The sequence below is a fragment of the Exophiala mesophila genome (genome assembly GCF_000836275.1).
Source record: "Exophiala mesophila strain CBS 40295 unplaced genomic scaffold supercont1.6, whole genome shotgun sequence".
Lineage (NCBI taxonomy): Eukaryota > Fungi > Ascomycota > Eurotiomycetes > Chaetothyriales > Herpotrichiellaceae > Exophiala > Exophiala mesophila.
The window spans coordinates 1,259,441-1,280,146 of NW_015622509.1; the positions used below are offsets into that span (position 1 = coordinate 1,259,441).

The following is a 20,706-nucleotide window of genomic DNA, read 5'->3' on the forward strand; positions in this document are numbered from 1 at the left end:
TATGTCACAACCCTAGACTAGAACCTTGTGGACAAATGTACAGGAGGTGTCACAGCCGTGAGCCCCATGTCGAATGACGGTTGCGCAACATGCACAGGACCCCGGAACCAACCATGCTGTACAGAGCCCCGCTGGCAACCTTCGGTACATACGTTACATATGTACCGTAGTTAGAGTAACTTGGCCTGACACTTACAGGCTTATACCCAGCCCGTGGGATGAATAATGGTTGGAGGTACAGTAATGAGACCTAGGACTAGCATGCTCATTCAATGCAACGCAGGCAAGGTTTTATTGCAGGATATGTTCCTTTGGCCTTGAGTTCGCTGTTGCATGTGATCGCCCAGTGCAATCACAATCACGTTAGAGGTGCAAAACTGAGCAATTGGGCCATGCAGATGTACAAGTGTTGTGCTGACTTGGTCTCAGCTGGTTGGTTTGCGCTACAAGAGACATCGACATTCGACCTCTCCAGGTGGCCTAGCGGGGCAGAAGGGCATATATCCCTTGTAAGCGCTCTACCGGCTAAACAGGCCCGGTGAACCAAGCCAATCCAGGACAGACTTCTAAGGATCATTTGAACCCGGTCGGTTTCGGGTTTCGGAAATCCAAAGCTGGCGGATACGACTGGTGAGGTTGCGAGAAACGTGCATGGTCACTTCGGGGCGAACCGACCAAGTAGTTGACACTTGAAGTGGAGAGAGGATTTCTAACAATACCATGAGGCTGGAGAGGCAGAATTCGAAGTCTTCAATTGTGAATTGGGCCGAGGGGGGCCGAGGGCTATCTGGATCTTTGGAACTCCCTGTTTACTTGGATTTACTTAGATGAACGGAACCTCCATTTTACTTCTGAATACGGCGCTTAAACATCACCGCTCCATGAGCCAGAAGCAGATACCGAGGCAGGCCCTTAGAGTGCAAAGGAACCAAGTTACTACTTAGGCCGGTTTGGGCACAAACACATGCATACATACATATGTACATGCCGAGGGACGCGCGTTTAAGCGGTGGTCTTGTTCAAACCCCCACACTTTTACTCATTCTGTTGATTCGATCCTCGACGCGACGAGGTTGAAAACAACAAAGGTGCAGTGGTCTGACGCCTACTGAATCTTGACCTGTCAGTCTCCTACCTAGCTCTTCATAACCGACCCAGGTCTACCCTAGATCCGCGTATTGAATGAGGTGTAAACAATCCTCGACACTTCATCCAGCACGACCCCCACCTAGATCGACTCTATCGCTTCCTACTAGAGTGCATATCTCGGAGGAAGTCTTCAACTTGTCGTCGCTCTGGCTCTCCCATGTCTGCAGTCTCACTCTCACTGTGAGAGGTTAGCTGGCTCTTGGTGTTGTCATCTCCAGCATCCTCATCAGGATGATTAAAAACAACATGTTGAGATTCCACTCGAATTCCAGATATGTTTCCATTCGAAGGGGCAGCGCCGCTCTCGCTGACGTCCGGCTGTGATATATCAGGACTTCTTGCAGGATGACTGTTATCTGGCCTCAAGGTCCCTCGATACGGCTTTTCAAACACACCTTGGTCCCAATCTTCCGAACGAAACTTCCAGACAGCTACCGTCTCGCTTGGGTCGAGGGCCTGACCAATCTGGTGGCGGAGCGACTGCGCAATCGGATCTTCTGAGCATGCATCGTAGAAAAGGCGTTTCCAGTCTTTACCATCCCCGTCTCCCTTTCTCATTTCTCTTTGTCCATTCTCCAGTTTCGACTTAGCATCTGCGACGCCTTGCATGTTACCCGACTCCAATGCCTCTGACACAGCACGCCACGCCACTCGAGACTCCCAGGCATCTTGTTCAGAAATCGGATCAGTTGTGAGAGGTGTCGTCTTGGCCGTCGTTATGTCGAATGTTTCAATGTCTGCATCTTTGGCGACGTCGTGAATGACGAAGATATTGTCCCAATGTCCTGAGATCGTATAAATCGGATGCGCTTCCTCGCCTTGACGATAGACCTTGGCCTTGAAACTGTGCTTCTGGGACGAACTGCCAAATATACCTTTGCCATCAAATTCAATCTTGGACATGTATCCGTTGGTAGACGGGATATGATACGTTCCCTCCAGCTCTGGATATGGCGAACCAGTCAAGATACCTTTGATCTTGACATTGGGGAGTGGAATCAGGTATGTCTCGTGATGTTTGCGCAGATGAAGCGTCGCATGCCCAATTTGTCGAATATTCACATTGCCCGTGAAGGTGATCTCTTGACGTGTGTATCCTTCAGCCTGCATCAGTCAGCATTGAGCCAGCGCTAATGAAGCTTCGACATACGGAAACCCCATGTTCGTCGTTCCATACTCGACACGCTGTAACCGGTGGATGATGACTATATTGACAAGTAAGTCATTGAGGAAAGCACAAGGCCAGAGCCACGGGTGGATATGTCGCATACCTGACTTGCTCGCTTACGAGCCTGGTGATTCCCGACTCATCCTCCCAGCGGGCAATGAACAACTCACCCAGAAAGGCGTTCAAGGGCTTCTTGACCCCTTCCTCGGCAGACCGCCCTGCATACTGTTGATCACGCAGCGCTGATATAAACCATCTGAGAACCAACAACGCTCGCTCTGCGGGATTGTTCGATGCAGCAGCAGCCACGAACACAGAAGGTCTCTCAGCCCAGAATGCTGGAAGCTCAACTGCTGATTTGGTATCGAGGACGAATGGTGGAGCGGTGATATTGGACAAGTCCCCACGTATTGTCGCAATAGACTAGGCCCCAACCAAGATGGCATATATGTTAGAAGAAATTTCTTACGAGGTGGTCATTAGATGGATCATGTTGCTGACGTACGGCAATGAACTCTTTGAGCTTGGAATGATTGTCTGCCAGCGTCGAGTTCGACATCTGCTCAGATTGGCTACGGAGAGCCGTCAATGTAAGAAAAGGTCCCCAGTCAAACACCAGTCAAAGACGAAATTGAAAAATGGTACGATCAACCGATACGTAGACCTCAGATAATCCATTTCATGCAGTGCATGATTTTGGTGCCCCGTCCCTGTCATTGTGGTCCTGATGTCATGACTTGCTTTTGCCCAGAGTAGAGCGTCTACATCCGAAATCTTAATACGCGTGGCTATTCGGGATCCTCCATGCGGGTGGCCCTTAGTGACTAAAGGGGACGTGAACAAATATCCACTGCCTTGCATGTTGGGGCTATAACTTTTGATGCATTCCTACCAATGTCTGTGTCTCTCAGGCGCTTTTACATATCAGTCGTCTCATGGCGGACTGTTGGCTTCTATTCTTGAAAATGCATCTTGACTCGACAGCATGAGTTTCATTCCAACCCTCTATCGTCTTAGTTCGTGGCATTGCAAGCCCTCAGATCTTCGAAGGCTTCACGAGGCCCAGCTCCTTCTTGGCTCGATCTCGCAACTCTCGCCTAAGATACTTGCCAATTGCGTTCTTGGGCAGCTCGTTCACGAAAACAACACCGCCACGTAGCTGTTTATACGGGGCCAATTTCTGCTTCACAAAGTCCTTGATCTCATCCTCGGTGACTTGAGATGGGTCAGCAACAACATAGGCTCTTGGGAGGTCTGTGCCTGGGTCATCGGGCATATTAACTCCCACCACCGCGGCCTCTTGTATCTTGGGATGCGTAAAGAGAAGATTCTCAATCTCCGCGGGAGCAACTTGCAATCCCTTGTATTTGAGCAATTCCTGGATTCTCCATTAGCACATCTGAAGCTCATACTTCCCTTCGGTCCAACTCACCTTCTTTCGATCTACAATGTAGAATTTACCGTTGCGCATGATTCCAATGTCACCAGAGCAGAACCAGTCGCCGTGGAACGCGTCCTTTGTTGCTTGGGGGTTATTGAAGTACCCTTGGGTGACGAGCGGGCTTCGGATCAGCATTTCGCCTTCCTGGCCTGGCTCGACGTCTTCGTAGTTTTCATCCACCATTCTACCACCGATGTTTAGTCCTGGTCTCCAACTTTACTAGTGTTATCAGACTTACCTTATTTCAACGGTCGGCAGGATCGGGCTAACACTTCCGGTCACATCACTCTCACCTCGAGGCATCATCGTCACTGCGCCGGTGGTCTCGCTCAATCCCCATGTCTGCCCGATAAAAGTCTCGCCCAGTCCCAATTTGGAGTTTGCGGCTGTCTGGAGATCACCGTCCATAGGTGCTGCTCCCGTCGATGCCGCGTCCACATGTTTGAATTGATCTGTCACGTCAGGCGACTTGGAGATACGAAGATATATGGACGGAACGGTATAGAATGCAGTGATCTCGTACTTCTTGGCGTACTCGAGTAACTTGGACCATTCGTACTTTCTCAACCAGTAAACGTGCCCGCCAGAGTAGAGTGGTGCAATCAGATAGCCAAACAAGCCAGCAATATGACTGATTGGGAGATGTGCCAGTGTTCGATAGGGTTTGAGTTCCTTGCCGGCTTCGATTTGTTTCGCTGCCCATGCTCGACCTGATAGAGATATAACATAGCATTCTGTCACCAAATTCTCGTGCGAGAGCATCACACCTATAGATGTCAATCCACGTGATGGTAGTGCGTTGTCTGTGCTTACCTTTGGGAAGGCCTGTCGTCCCTGATGACCATAGGATGGTGATGATGCTCTTTTTCAACGCCACTGGGTCGGTGATTCTCTCCCAAGGCAACCGCTGATCAGCGATAACGTCTATGCCACCGTACAGGCTTGCCAGACTCCAGGGGCACGATTCCAAAACCAGGATTCGATCCAGAGGCAGTTTACATTGCTGAGCTGCTCGAGTGGCCAACTCCTTGAACTCGGCGCCACAGATGATCAGTCGGCTTGTGCCGATCGTGATTTGTCGAACGAGATCTGCAAGAGTGGACGACGGGCTTGCCGCCGAGTAGACTCCTCCGGCACCAACGACGCCAAAGAAGGCCGCCGCAACTAAAGGCTGGCCATAGCTGATGACAGTGACGACGTCCTTGCTCGGACCATTGGCGCCGACACCGTACTCGTGGCGCAAGCCATAAGCGATTCGCTGGGTGAGATCGATCAGATCATTCTTTCTAACTGAGTTGGCAGGGTTGGCAGCATCAGTATGTAGAGGAATGTTCTCTTCGGACAACGCGGTAACACTGTGCTCGGAGTCTTCACAATTTGTCAGTCACGGCCCAAAGTTCTACCTGCAGATATCTGTACCGAGTAAGAATGTCAGCAGGTCCAGCTTCGGGACATTGGGAAATGGTTCAGGGCCAGTGTTGGTGTAGATTCTTTGCGGCATGGCTCTGAACGTGTATGAGAAGACTTGATATCATGGACATATATCGGACCTAGATTACATTGAACAAACAGAACAGAGATGTTGAATCCTCATCCGGAAAATGCATTGACTAGAAAGGCCTTCGGCCGGGTTACACGACCCCAACACGATACTTGACATACGAGATATTGTACCTCGTACCTTCGTGAGCCGAAGTGTGGGGTTGAGGGCAACCAAAGCCGGTTTACCGAGGTGGTATGGTCATAGCCTCCGTCACAGAAACTCGCCCTCACGAGACTGACTCGTCGATCCTGCTTAGCCTGCCGAAAAGTCACTGAGCTGCACCATGAGGCAAAGTCTCGTCGACAACTCGTTGCTCAAGATATGTAAGTCGACGGAGTGAACATATGCCAAGAAGCAACCAATGGGACGCTCCTTCCCCCGTTAACCTCCAGTGACTCTTTCCTTGAACCATCAACAAAATGACGTCACATCCATCAGGCTGACATTCCCCCAAAGGCGCAAAGGGAAGGAGTGTAGCAATCAATAATGGTAACTGTATGCTTCGTGTCATTTTCAACCTTCTCATTCTACGTACAATGATACCTCATTCTCGAGGCATGCTAGTAGATACGCAAACTTGCTGATATCTTGTCGAACTAGTTATGGACCGCCGGAACAAGCAAGTAGCGCGCTCCATAATCGCCGCCATTCAATCAAACAGCAACAATGAGAGTGATCCAAGCCTTCTCAATCGGATCTTATATATTCTACGGGCCTCCTTCTACATCTACCGACTAGTCCTGATCAAACATGCGCCCGAGTCATTTGAGAATCTCCGTCGCAACATCTGGCACATCTCAGAACAAAGCTACCGCTCTAGCTTTGACCACGAAGATGTGCTCAAAACAAAAGAAGACATGGGATATTCAGGCTCAACCTTTTTCACCACGAGGGACGACAAGTACCTAATAAAGTCCATTCCACGGCGGTTTGAACACTCTTTTTTCCGTGACGACCTTCTGAAGCCTTACGTCAGCCACATGGAAGCCGATCCCGACTCGCTTCTGGTAAGGATCATGGACTTTCTTGGGTGGCAGGTCAGCAGTCTTGGGGGTCTTTTAGGATTCGCTCCCACCTACCATCTGGTCATGGAGAATCTCTTGCATGGGCAGAATCTTCCGTCCAATTGGGAAACATTTGACCTGAAACCAAACTCTTATTTCTTCCCTGAGCGCGATATTGCTGGAGGGCGACTCGCTTCTAATGCTACCAAATCAAAACTCGCCGATTATTTTCCTGACAAGATCCTCCTCACTCGGGAGCAAGCTGAGGATTTTAAGCATCAGCTGGAGAGGGACACCCAACTTCTCGAGCATTTTAACGCGGTTGATTATAGCCTGATGCTTGTTCGAATCCCAACAGAAAACGAGGCACCAACAAGAGATCCCTTTCTGGATCCGCCAAACTGGCGATCTGGCATTCCATCACGGGATGGCAAGTACCTTTTCAGAGCAGTCATTCTTGACTTCTTCTGGGCCAAGCACAAGGTTCATGCAAAGTTCATGACGGCGTTGATCAATGTTTGGGATTTTTTCACTGGTCACGGTCCAATGAGCATAACGACAGCGGCGCCCGAATACCGAACTCGATTTCTCGACATGTGTGAGAGTATTGTAGAAGTAGACAGCGATCATGGAAGCATTGGGGCCGACTAGCGCACCTTATACGAGTATGTCACTTATGTACACGACAACATGGGCCGATTGATCGGCTGATCTGCAGCCGAGATCTTACCGGATTGAATCCATCTGCATTGCAATCCTTTTCATCCTCAAGAGTTTCAGGCCGGTCGCTAGTATGTTACCTCTCGGGCAATTATCACCTTGGTGCACCTCAAACTACCTTTCAGGCACTGCTGGGGGCCGAGGGGCTTCCAAAGGATGAAACTCGGCAACAATTCAGGGCGAGAGGCTGAGCAGATTAGCGCTTAGCGGATCAGGGGGCCATTCCCCATTGAAGGAACGTGTTCACCTTGAAGGATCTGGAGAAGGATCTGGACAGCCACCAGCTTCTTTTAGTACCCGTCCTACGACCTAGCGCGATCCTGTCCTGACCAACATTCGCTTCCTCCCATATTATCGCGTCCAATGAGACGTTACCTACACGTAACTTCATCATGCCCAATTCCTGCGAATGTGAACAAGGAGCCAGGCTGTACGCTGTGCAACAGAAAGGATCCGCCATGAATCCATCTGCCTGGCATCTGTGGGTTGTAGCAGAGTCATTGTTGTTTCTTAGTACAATCCACGAACTTGCTTTTTTGAACTTATATCAACCCCCAGCTTCGAAAATGGCAATTACATTTTGCTCTTGAGACAAGTTGCACAGTGTCGTGGTGAAAGTTGATCTCCAGCCATGACGACTCTTTCGCTTATCCTTCTTTTCATTTCTTCTGCCAGAGTCTTGCACGCACAGACCTGTCCCCCTGGCTATGCTCTGAACACTGGGCCTCTTTCCCAAAACCAAACCGTTGACTGGGTTCCCTGCCCAACTGATCAACAGCCGACGCTCGAGTGCGGCACCTTCCAAGTCCCTCTCGACTATACCGATCTTGAGAAAGGAATTTTGACACTTTCGCTGGTCCGTCAACCGGCGACCGGCAATGCATCCGATGGCCTATCCATCATCATGAATCCGGGCGGACCGGGAGAGAGCGGGATCCAATCACTTGTTGAATCTGAAACATCTTACCTTGAGTAAGTCCATCGCTCAGCCCTCCAAGCCTCGCATTAATGGTAGTAGTGATTCTGGCGGTGGATATCATATTGTGACTTGGGATCCCCGTGGAGTAGGATTGACTATCCCTTATCAATGCCCTCAGTTGTGCACTGAGCAAAGCACGGGCACGTCGTTAAGCGATCCGGCGTTTCTGAATTCAACCTTTGTGTCCTTGAAAGATCAAGGAGAGTATTGCGCAGAACAACCGGTGCATCGGAGTTTGGGAGAGCTTGTTGGCACCGCGTTTACGGCCCGGGATGTCAACGCAGTATCTGAGGCAATCAATCCTGATGGCCTGATACGATATTGGGGGTTCTCCTATGGCACCCTCCTCGGCTCGACCATAGCTGCTATGTTCCCTGAAAAAGTCGACCGAATGATACTGGATGGCAATATCAACCCCACCGACTACTATCGCGGTCTCAACGCCGAAGCCATTACCGACGTTGATCCAGCTGTGGATCACTTTTTCCAGACATGTGCTACTGCTGGGCAGGAATATTGTTCTCTTGCTAAGGATGGGTTTTTAGGCGAAGATCTGAAGAACGAGTTCTTCACGTTGTTGAACAATCTCAAGAACGGATCTTCTACTCTATCCTCCGATTCGGATGAAAGTCAGGGATATGCGGAGGTAGCTGGGCTCTTGTTCACAAACTTGAAGAGCCCTAGTGAGTGGCCTGTTGTTGCCCAAAATATCTCTGCATTCTATGAAGCGGAAACCCCAGCAGCTCGCAGAGTCAAGCGTGAATTCGATCCACTGGCGACATTCCAGATATCTAACCCGCAGGCTTTGGTCGCTATCACTTGTGGCGACTGGGTTAACATTGCCGGAGATCTTGATGATTTCGAATCCTGGTTGAAGTTGTACGAAGGCATCAGTGAATTCGGCGCAGACCAGCTAATCAGCATCCTCTACTCGTGCGCCACATGGCCAACCAGAGCCAAAGAGATATTCGAAGGATCTTTCGAAGGTGTAAATACCAAACACCCTATCCTCTTTATCAACGGGCCGTTCGATCCTGTGACACCTCTCGTCTCAGCACAGAACTCCAGCTCCGGTTTCGTCGACAGTGTCGTGTTGGAGCATAATGGAGCCGGTCATTGTTCTACCGCAAGTCCATCGAACTGTACCTCAGGTTTCGTGCGAGCTTATTGGCAGGACGGAACGTTACCTGATGCAGGAACCGTTTGTCAACCAGATGCAGCACCATTTTCCAACGAACCCATCATTCCTTCGAAACGTTTGATGCGGAGGTTCGACCCCAACTTCAAACATCCTGCGACGGTCATCGGGCTTACACCAATTCATCTTCTCAACCAACCACGACCACGACAAGAGCCAAATATCTGTGACGCCGTTGCTGCGTTGGAGGATCCCCCAGTCCCGGCAACATGCATCGCAACCACTGCCAGCCCAAGTGCTACCGCCACCGCCACCGGCGGCAGTGGGAATGTAAGTAATGGTGATGGTGAAACCAACGGAGGTAGGCGCCTCGCCATTCTTGGATTAGGCTATGTCATTCTTGGATTGCAAAGTCTTTTCGTCCTTGCTATTCCGAACATGATTTAGAAGAGGTGCTGGTTGTCTCTCATAGTGCAAGCGCCGCATTGCAGGAGTTGATGGGCATCACGTTCTTGCAGTCAGCATAAAATAGTCAGAAAGGATAATGAGTATCCTGATAATCCGCAACTTAACCCTAAACCAAGTACCGTCCATCTTGTCTGGTTGACAAAACGGGGGTCCAGTCAGTCATCCGACGGTAAAGTGTGCGACTTTTCAAGGCGAACGCGAACCAATGAATGTCGCCATAGTCTATATTCTCGTCTCGACTAGCATACGGTGGCATGAGCAGGAGCCAGGTTCGCTAACCAGGAAACTGACTCTACCCTCATCCAGACCTTTGCAACGAGTCGAGAATCATCCCCCCCATAACGAGCTCGGGATTTGTTTGGGTCTGGGATATTTAAATCGGTCCGTGAATGTCCCTTTTCACTTGAAGAATACTTACAGACCGGATAACTTTCTTCAAAGACAGCATCAAGGACTATGTAACCTGCTGTTGTTTGTGCCCACGCCTACTCCGTAGTTGTGATGGTCTACACTCCAAGCCGCCTTCAAATGCCGATATCCGGCAAAGGGGTAAACCTCCAGGTCACGAGTTTCCCGGACTCCTCGATTTGGAAATCCCGCCACGGTCGGAGATACTTGGCGCTCCACCTTCGTATTTAGTCTTGGCATGCGCCCTAAGAAGCAACGTCAGCCCAGTTGCTTCCACCATTCATTCAAGTTTGGCGTTTCTTGGATTTCCACCCCAAAGTAACGTTAGTAAATATTTTGAGCTTGCTACGGATAGATGTTTGCGGCTAGTTACTTCTATTGCCGACAGCTTCCCTTGTCATTGACGGGTAACCCTACTGCCTTCTTGCGGGTTGCCTTAAGAGTTTCGACATTCCGTGTGCCAATCGCCCTGCAGTCTTAGGATCGTGACTCTACGGAGTAGGGGCAAAACCCCAGGCTTAACATACTTTAATGATCGACGCCATGTCGTTTTCTAGAAGCTTTCCCCAGACGAACTGAGAACTCTGATGAAGATCTGTAATGCCAACTAGTCATCCTGTAACCATGGACACTTTCATGGTTGTCGTTATTAGTCTATTCAGAGGCCACTTTATCATGCGACGTGAGTGCGGTGAGCTGGAATACGTCATTGCACGGATTACTTGACTACTCCTAAGGCTTCGCATACCGACGACTCCACGAAGCCCAGATCCACTTTTAGAATCAAGACTTTGCCAGCCCCGCGAGAAATTTCCTTCAGTGAGCCGGGTTACTGTATTGGGTATACACACCGGGAGATCCTCATCTTCTGCTCTGCGAGCCTCATATTGCAACCTCTCCATCTCTACCAACGACGTTCCCCGGGAAATATGCATTTGCGGAGTATCCGATGTAACACGTGAGGAGTTTCCCCCTTTCTCCGCCAGTCCCACAACCATAAAATTTCGTATATATATATACATCTGTTGTTGCTCATTTCCTTCCAAAGTCCCAAACTCAACTCCACCAAATCTCCACCATCTGCCCATCGACTGGGCAAATCTTCAAGATGGTTTCCTTCGAAACAAGGGGAAAGCCCCTGCTGATTATGATTCTTTTGACGTCTGGCATTGACTTCCTGTTGTTTGGCTATGATCAAGGTCTATTCGGAGGAGTTCTCGTCGGCGAGCGGTTTCAGGAGATGCTGGGCAATCCCAACCCTACTATGAGTGGTCTGGTCACCGCCATATACGATATCGGGTGTGCCCTCGGAGCCGTGGCGGCGTTTGTCTTTGGCGAAAAGATCGGTCGCAAGAAGTCCATCATCTATGCCAACATAATCGTGATTGTCGGTGCCGTCATCCAGACAGCGTGTTACGATTACTGGCAGATGTTTGTGGCGCGGATCATCGCTGGTATTGGAGTTGGTCTCAGCACCGTGGCTGTCCCCATCCTGCAATCAGAAACTCTACCGGCACACAACCGAGGCGCTCTTTTGGTGGTTCAATCTGCTCTCATCATTATCGGCGTTGCTATCGCCTCCTGGCTCTGCTTTGCAACCCTCTACGCAGACAGCTCGATGCAATGGCGATTCCCCATTGCGTGCCAAGTTCTCTTTTCCGCGATGGTCCTGGTTTGTTGTCTTTGGGTTCCCGAGACACCGAGATGGCTGGCCCAGCATGGACGCAAAGACGATGCCCGACGCGTCATTGCTCGCCTTCTGAACAAGCCAGACAACGACCCAGAAGTTGAAGGACAACTTTCTGAGATTCTCGACAACATTGCCGCCGAGGGCGTCGACGATGAACCTACCTGGGGCGAAGTATTTAGTAACTCCACCAAGTCACGAAATCTTCAACGCGTGTGTCTGGGTATGGGTCCTTACATGATGAATCAATGGAGTGGAATCAACGTCCTCTCATACTATCTTGCCTATATCCTGCGTGTGTACCTCGAGTACTCACAGTCCATGTCGCTGATTCTGGCCTCGGTCGCTTTCACCCAATATGCCATCTTCTCGTGGCCACCATACTTCTACATTGATCGAATTGGACGTCGCTGGACTATCATGCTGTCTTCCGCAGGTTGCGCAGTCTGTATGGCCATCATTGCCGGGTGCCTCCTTCGAACAAGCTATTCGGCAGCCGCAGCAGCAGTCGCATTCATGTTCCTTTACCTCGATTGCTTCACCCTCGGTATCTTGCCAGTCTCGTGGTCTTACTCGGCCGAAATCCAACCCCTACGAGTTCGCAACAAGTCTACCGCTGTTGGCGTCTTTTCTCACTGGATGAGTAACTTTGTTGTCGTCATGGTCACCCCTGTGGGCATCGACAATATCGGCGGCAACTTCTTCTGGATCTGGGCTATTGTCTGCGCATCCTTCGTTCCCCTTTCATACTTTTTTGGAGTCGAAACTTCTGGTCGCAGTCTCGAACAGGTCGATCAAATGGTAAGTTATAACTCAAATCTTTACTACAAAGCTTTCGCTGATTGAATCGTCCAGTTCTTCGACGAACCTCGCCTGCTCATGGGTCTGAACCCCAATCACCGTCGCGTACTTCGTGGCAGTGCTGCCGATGAAGAGCAAAGACACAGACAATTTAGTATCGATGCCGAAAAGCGAGCTTCCCTGGCAGAAAATGTACCATCTCAGGAGAAGGTTTAAGTTTAAAGATTGTCGATGGGCGTCTTGCAAGCTAAGAGTGGGGAGCAAATAAGAGATGAAGGACACACTTATCATCATTGTCTTGGTAACATAACAAAGATGATATATATTCTCGATGCTATGGTTTTATCCAACTGCTGAGCAAGATGTTGTATCAAATATTGATGTCTAATGGATCTTGAACCTCCACGGATCGTAATTGCAATCTCTATGAGAGTCATCAGCCAAAGAACGAACAACGTTTCGCTAGACAGTGCCATGTTTTCTAAAGTCTAATGTAGTATAATGGCTGTGCACTATTGGTAGGCCTATTGGCAAAGCATAGTTGTATCTTGTATACCTCATAAAGGGCTGGATGTTCTATTTCCTCGTTAGACCCAATCTTTGACACCTGGTACTATGTACACTCGAGGGAAGAATAGACTGGAGAACCTCTCACTGGCTCAAGGTTTTTCATGAGGAAGGGCAAAGCTACCTTGTTCTGTGGACGCTTTCTTATTCCCTTTCCCGCCCTTTGAAGGGTACCCACATCTCCTAGCATCCGGCATCTGCTCATGCTCTGGTCACCATGATATAATGGCCGGGCCCCCATAGTAAGAAGGAGCAGCCCTCTTCCCCCCTTCTCCCCCAACCCAAGTATCTCTTCCACCTAGATTGATCTCACCTGAAACTACGGTCCACTTATTTCTCCCGATACAACCAAAGAGTCTGGCCTTTGTTAGGCCGTTCCTGCCAACACAACTACATCCGCAACAAGCAAGGCAGGTGCCGGCTGGGCTGGCCCGTCCACTCTACAGGCTGAGGTCGTTTCTCTTTGCTCTCTCTTAGATAGCTAGGTAGTTAGACAACACTTCCCTACAGCCTTGCTTCCGCAGAGGGGAAGTCTTCTGGCGGATAGCCCTGGATCTCCCACAGTCAATAGTGAGCTGTACTCTCATGCCAATGTCCGTCACCTTGTGAAAGAAAGAGGGAGACACTATGAAATTATAACCAGCTTAAAGTCCTTGCGGTCCTCATCAGCTTCAATGACTGACTTCCCTAGGCCACGGGTAGAGACGACGTAGTTTCTTCAGCCCTTCTGGTGACACAAAATCGTCCTTTCGCTAAGAGACTTTCATCCATAGGACCTGGGACGGTGAACTGATGCGGCTGAACAGAAGTCCCGGTCTAGAAGCGGATTCTTGCGAGATCTCATCTCCAGAAAAGCAATTGCCAGCCTGCAGCCGACATCTGGGCCGGTCCAAAGCCTTCGGAAACTGCATTTGAACTTGCAAGTGTTTCCAGCATTGGTTTGGGCGAAGACGCCCAAAGACGAAGGCGGCAAGCCCCCAAAGACCCATACCGCTCTGATCCCTGTGGGGACTACTAGGACCTGTTGTTGCGTTTCTTCTTGGCCAAGCCATGGGCAAGTTCTGGGTCAGTCTCCTGTGGCAAAAGTGAGTACCATATCGCAAAGTTTGGCGACGAGATATTTGCTTGCCTGTCAGGAACATGCATGACGCTCTAGTTAGATCCGATCATTGAAACTTTCTAAGGAAGTTATACGACTCTTGCGCTCCAATGAGCTGGAGGTGGACAGAAGCTGATCATGCTCTGAGCTGAACTGCCAACAATGACTGAGGCAGGCGAGATCTTCAGACCTTGGACCTTAGACGAGGATAGAAGATTTGAGGCGTTTGCAGTCAGCACAATAGGATGCGGTCGATGTCCCATCGTGTAGTCCCCGGGCATGTCACCTTGCCTGTCTTGCTGCCGCCGATCGTTCAAAGGTTCAAGCGGCACACGGTACACAGATGGTACAGTAGCGGGGGGCACTCCAAAAGAAGTCCTTTGTAGCGATTGTCATCGTGGCCAATCTGAGACCCGCTTGACCCTTGCTGTAGTACTGAGGATGGCTGACAGGAAGTCTCGAAGACAGTAGCCCATCACAACAATCGCCCCCCAGCACATCAAAAGGAGCGAGCGTATGACAACAATAGCCATGTGCGGCCTGCCCAAGACGGCTGCCGCGTCTGAACGGCAGGCCAGATTTAGCAACAGGCTCTGGAGATGGATGGGGAGAAAATCTCAACCACAAGTGGTGCCGAAGGAGTCTCGTTGCAGCGAAATTCAATACAGAGACCGTCAACACAGGTGAGGCTCATGAACTCAATACAATCCCAGAAAGGTTCGTAGACAATCATGGCCTGTATCTTCGTAGGGCTGGGCAGTGTGAGTGAGACCTACTGGAAAGGGCAAGTATAGATGAGGGGATCCTTGATTCAAACAGGGTACAAAGATGTCACATCAGGCCTGCCAAGGCTTCAACACGAACGAATCCGGGGGTCTTCATCCTTACACGACGGCGAGGGAGGGTTCTTGATTCCTACTTAGTGTGTCAGACCAGGTACTGGGTACTGTACTTGATCGAAAGCGCTCAAAGAGCTACACTTTATGTCCCGCCTTTTGACCCGTCTGCCGTTCCCCGCCCGGTTCCTAGCCCAGAAAGGCCTCTTCTGAGCTCCACATCCGATCGACTTCTCACCTTTCAGCATCACAAAGTCCCCAAACGGCATTGTTGCTGAAAATCGTGGTTCCCCTTTGTTTTTCTTCCATGTATTGTTCTTGTAGCGTGCCAAGGTTGCGACCGTTGATGAAGACGACTTATTACCTTACCGCAAGTCAGATCGAGAAGGGCCACAGATGTCCCAGAGGCAGGTGCGTCTGTAAGCTATATACTGCTTGTACACACACACACTTAAGTAACGTTCATGTCTGTCCTGGGAATTCGCTTTGAAGCGAATTCTATTATAATCCCCTTGGGAACTGGATGAAAGAACCGGCACCAACTTGTCCATTTTGTGGCAACTAGGTTACGAGGTTCTACCCAACTAGCCTCCATGTCCTTCTGTAACGGGCCAAACCCTCGACCAAAACGTCACACGCCTGAAGCTTTTCGGGCATTTGGGCCGCCCCTAGGGAAACAAAGGCTCTTTTATCACCTGTCATAGTGTTGGAGTGCCGGACTGCCAAGTGGTTTTCTCATTCTGCTACGTAAACCGGCAGTTGCGGCTTGCGTCCCAGAACCTGATCACCGTCAGTTTAGAGTTGCGGCCTATGCTAAAGCGACTACAGGCTTGATTTATGATTTACAGTTCTTGTGCCACTTGACCAATCAATGTTCGAATGGGAACAGCATCTCCAACCGTTCGCCTCAGTGTCTATCTTGACCTTTCTGGTGAGTCGCCGTCGACAGGGTCGTGAGATCGACAATATTGTGTTGTCACGATCAGCTGAGTTCTCTGTGCCCCAGGTTTCGTTCAGGCACAAGCGGCGGAATTGGATTGAGGTGCATGGGATCATTGAGCTAAATTTACGCTCTTCTAGGCTCCCCATTTAATATTGGATCGAACCAAGACGGTTTGTCGCCAGTTGGTAACTGGCTGTATTGACAAGCAAGATATGTCCGGAGCAACATGTCCATAATCAGTCTACAGTACAAGGTATCACAGAAGGTGAAGTATTCAACGCTGATCTTTGGTATTTTTCAGCGTAACATCATCGAGTCCTGCCGTCCATTGTCTCAACCAAGAATGATTACACTTTCTCTGCCACCTGAAGTAGAAGTAGAAAGAGACATCTAACTCTATTAACCGACCGAAGTGGATATTACAGGAATGATAATCACTACGATACGAGGAACAAGCCTAAGGAACTTGGTGGAGCTGAGCAAAATAGCGACCACGAACAGGAGCGAAGCGGCTTGACTCAATGATCATGACCTGGTTGGAAGGACCAAACTCTGGTCAAGGATACGAAATGCATGAGACTACATGGGACATGTTCTGGCCGGCCTCCGCTATCGATTCCTTCTGCAGGTTTTGATCGCGCTGAGGTTTCAGACAGCCACAGCATGAAGGCAAAATTCAACGAGAGGGGTCTCTACGAAACAATTACATGACTCGGCATAGCAAAAACCTATAAAGAACGAGGTATGCTCGCTCTCGACAATTTACAGAGACCTGTTCATCGCACTCGCTCAAGACAAACAGAAAGACTAAAGCAGCTCTCTTTGGATCGACAACCATCGTTCACAGATATCACAGTTCAAGATGCAATTGGTCAAGCTCTTTGCTCTCGCCACTCTTCTTGCCTCTGGAGCACTTGCTGTTCCGGTTGCAGAGCCAGAGCCTGGCAAGCCAACCAAGCCTGAGAAGCCAGCACCGCCGTCAATCAACGTCCAGTCAAACCAGTGTGGCAATGGAGCTGCTCCCTACTGTTGCAACACTGACAACAAGGGAAAGTATACAACTTGTAAAGTCCTAGGTGAGCGTTGCACACTTTGATGCTCAATGCGTCGTACTGATGGCAATAGGCTCGGGCAGCCAGTGTGGCGCAACCACTGTCTGCTGCAACGCACAAAATGTAAGTTCTCCCCCATCTCGATACAAGATAGAGGCTAATGATCCTTTCGACAGTCCATCCAAGTCTGCCTTGGCAGCGTGACGCTCGAATTGTAGGGCTCCAATACCTTCCAGCCATGGCATCAGCGGTATGCACTTATTGGCTGTTCATAAGTGTGCTGCTTTATTTACTGACTTGTCCTCTTCAGACCTCCTACTCCGACATAGTGACGTTTGACCAAACAAATGTGGGCTGCGCTATGGTTGCACACCCTGCAGGAGAGCCGGCTGCCACAACTACTTCCAGCGGAGCAGTTGTGAAGAACGCGCCAGCTGAAGAGAAGAAACGCATAGGAGATCTGCTCGCAGTCTTTCTAGTTCTACTTGTTGCATGATTACTCAAAATAGTCGCTCATTTAGCAGTTCTAGTCCAAGGGGTGAAAAGAAATGAAAATTTGGCATTGAGGTCTCATTACTCATTTCTGTTGGCCAATCCTATGCCATTCGTCTAGTATACCACCACCAGCTCAGAGCTCCTATGAATGACTGCCTGCATGAAAACAAAGGGTAATATCGCCTCAGCAGGGAGTACGGCAGAGCCCTGCCCTGCATCTTATCCGGAAGATGATAGGCCAACTCCAAGCACGCACACTTTAGGCTGGGGCAATGCTTGGTTTAAGGCCGAGGGGCTGTGGACGCGTGATGGATGTATGCTAGAAGGCTTAGTGTCCTACTGGGGTTTCGGCATCTTGCCCTGGGGTTCAATTCGCTCGCTTCTCCGCCCCTCGGCCCTCCAACCGTGCATGTCGCTACCGGGCCCAAGAGCATTTTGGCACTGATCATTGTTTGCCCAAGATGGACAGGCGAAATGGAGCCTGACCTTTTCTGGAAGGCGCATTATCGTATAACTAAGCTTGCAAGAATGTACTGCCCTTAAGCGAAGTCATGAAGCGGCTGTCTACTATTTCCTCAAGTCACCAACAAACGGTCCAAATTCTATGATCTGCACGCTTTTCGTTCGATCTCCGGCGGGTTTTATTCTGTACCCAAGCCTTTGACCTTGGTCAGTTTGAGAAGATCTATAACTCGAACAAAGAATCCACACGAGATGTTTCGGAAACACATCTATCTCATGCGCCTTGTCACACCTGGCAGATGATGGCGGAGTTTATGTTTGTTCAAGACCCCTCGACTCAAAGGACCACAAGAGATAAAGAACTCCTCTTGTCTCGCATCAGATCTCACGCTGCTCACACTACTCGTGTCAAGAAAACCAGTAAGACCTTACCACTGGTGATCAGAAAACGCGCTGCACCTCAGAATGGGCACCTCTACGATGATGATCTGATCAATCCAAGGTCGGTTGCGGCATATCGCTCGAAAACACAGCAGCTCGAAGAGCAGTTTCTCATTAGAGAGAAGTCAAGGCTAGAGCGCGTCATCAATGATGTCCCCTCTCCCACATCGTATCTAGGGCAATCCAAGCGCGACCCTTTCGAAACGAATCCTACTCGTCGTCTGCCGCTCTTCATGCACGATGTTTGGGAGTATGGTATGTGCAACGTGCTCTGTCAAGATCTAGGGAAAAGAGTTGCAGCTGATACTTGGTCGCTACAGCGTTTGATGTGCTTCTCCCAAAAAACGAACCCGGGCTTCGTGGAGCTGCGTTGGTAGCCTCCATGTTGGCGAGGAGAAGAGCTGCCTCCCAGAATCTTCTGGATTATCACTGCCAGGTATCGAATATCGCTACATTGGCTTTGCCATTGTTCAAAGACCCGTCCAGCGTGCGGCAGCTGGGCATCGTACAAATGGAGCACCAGAACTTTGCCATCCAGCTCATCAACAAACAGATTCAAGCGACGGGAAAACGAGCTGCCTCTGACGCACTTATCAATGCTATTTTCATGCTTGGGATTCAAGAGGTTGGCCCAGGGAGCTGGGAGGTTGATCGATATGAGCAAGCAACACCCCTGAGCCTGGCTTTCAACTTCCATGCCTATGTAAGAGCTCCTGGGCTAAATAGGCAGTACTATGCATGGATTTCGTTTGTCAAACAAAGGTATCGATCTTGCTTGGTTCTTTGCAGGTGCCCGCAAGTGAGTTGACAAGATCTCGCTGACCATGTTCTAGAGGAGGGTTGGAGATGCTGCAGGATAAAGCGCTTGCTAGACGGCTCCAGCTGTGTTCAATCGTCGTCAGCTCATGCACTGGAGAGCCGCCACCATTCCCGCTTCTTCGCGATAGTGTGTCCCGTGCTGAGAGTCTTATGCCCGGAATAGGACATACGATCACTGAGCCCTCGTACTCGCTCGATGGCGAGGAGATCGGTCTGCCGTCGAACTCGAGTACTTACACCGCGCTTTTGGGGTCGGTGCAGCAGCTGACGGAAGCCCTCCATGCCTTTGTGGAACAAAAGAAAGATGCGATTCAATTGTCCCAGCTAAGTCTACTTGCAGGAGTTTTGCAGCATCGGCTCTGCTCCGTTCGTCCTCCGTCAAAGGACAAACCCGGACATGCGGCGGAGAATGCCATCCGACTTGCCTTGCTAGTATACTCGGACACGCTTTTCTTCCCAATACCATCAGTGCGAAGTGCGCGGGAACGTCTGGCAGCTGAGATCAAGGAGTCCCTGTCAGAATTGATCACCACCAATCCACGCCGATTTCTTTCATCTGGCATACTCGCGTGGGCCTTTGTCCTTGGCGGCATCGCTTCAGAATCGAACCAGCACCGAGATTGGTTCGTCGACTACCTACGAGCCAATTATCAACTGGATAGCTGTCGTTGGGACACTTATAAAGCAGGCATCAGGCTCTTGCCATGGAGTGAGACATTCCTGGATCCGTCAGCAACCCGTCTATGGAACGAAGCGTTTGGGATGGGCGAACCAAATTCTGAGCAGTGTGTCATCACGGAAGATGTCAGGATCTGGCCGACCAAGTTTTCCCCAGTTGAGTCCAGTGCTAGCCCGTACTCCAGCCGTGCGTCCCACTAGAAAACTCACTGGGGCGTGACAAAGCAGCCTAGAGGTGGGGTTTCGCAAGTGGTTGCTTCTTTGTTGCTCGCACTATCGACAAACCTTACCTAATCAAGTGAAGGTGGATTTTTTGGTCCTGGATGACAAAGGCCTGTTCGTATGTGTTCTGCATTGTGGCTGGTGTTTGAATGCCCAGAGGTCCAAAGACCCATTTAGGCTTGCGCAAAAAGGTGCGCGGTCCCTCCCGTCGACTTAAAATGGCTAATGCTCGGCCAGACTTCAACCAGGTCCGACACCGTACAGCGCAGGGGTGTTGCAGACAAATCTCTTAGTCATTCGTGAGATATGGGTCGGATGTATGGACGCCATGGAATTCCGTTGAAGATGCTAAACTTGATGATTGAGCAAGCGCAATGGGATGGCAATAACGAGCAGCAATATACGACACAGGTATTTCTGCAGGTCGATCGACTCTGGGAATCTGGGAATCTGGGAATCGCTAAGGATGCTGTGGATATCGAGCAATTGCTGAACTGCCCAAGGACTTGCCCCGGCCAGGTCTTGCTTAGGTCGTTATGCCATGTGGAGGAGATGATCGATGAACCCTACGCGATATCAATTTTGC

The 20,706-nt window shown here is 50.0% G+C and overlaps 3 protein-coding genes across 3 annotated transcripts; all 3 read left to right on the plus strand.

Moving 5' to 3' along the window:
• Window positions 1-7,656: 7,656 nt before the first annotated feature.
• Window positions 7,657-9,952, plus strand: PV10_08371 (uncharacterized protein; the record flags this gene model as incomplete). Its single annotated transcript, XM_016373376.1, has 3 exons — window positions 7,657-7,997; window positions 8,044-9,472; window positions 9,917-9,952. 3 exons carry the CDS (start codon window positions 7,657-7,659, stop codon window positions 9,950-9,952), a joined length of 1,806 nt encoding a protein of 601 aa, XP_016220287.1.
• A 6,861-nt stretch (window positions 9,953-16,813) lies between these two features.
• Window positions 16,814-17,499, plus strand: PV10_08372 (uncharacterized protein; the record flags this gene model as incomplete). The annotated part of the gene is made up of 3 exons (XM_016373377.1): window positions 16,814-17,027; window positions 17,077-17,126; window positions 17,314-17,499. 3 exons carry the CDS (start codon window positions 16,814-16,816, stop codon window positions 17,497-17,499), a joined length of 450 nt encoding a protein of 149 aa, XP_016220288.1.
• A 760-nt stretch (window positions 17,500-18,259) lies between these two features.
• Window positions 18,260-20,099, plus strand: PV10_08373 (uncharacterized protein; the record flags this gene model as incomplete). The annotated part of the gene is made up of 3 exons (XM_016373378.1): window positions 18,260-18,656; window positions 18,722-19,163; window positions 19,235-20,099. 3 exons carry the CDS (start codon window positions 18,260-18,262, stop codon window positions 20,097-20,099), a joined length of 1,704 nt encoding a protein of 567 aa, XP_016220289.1.
• Between the last annotated feature and the right edge of the window lie 607 nt (window positions 20,100-20,706).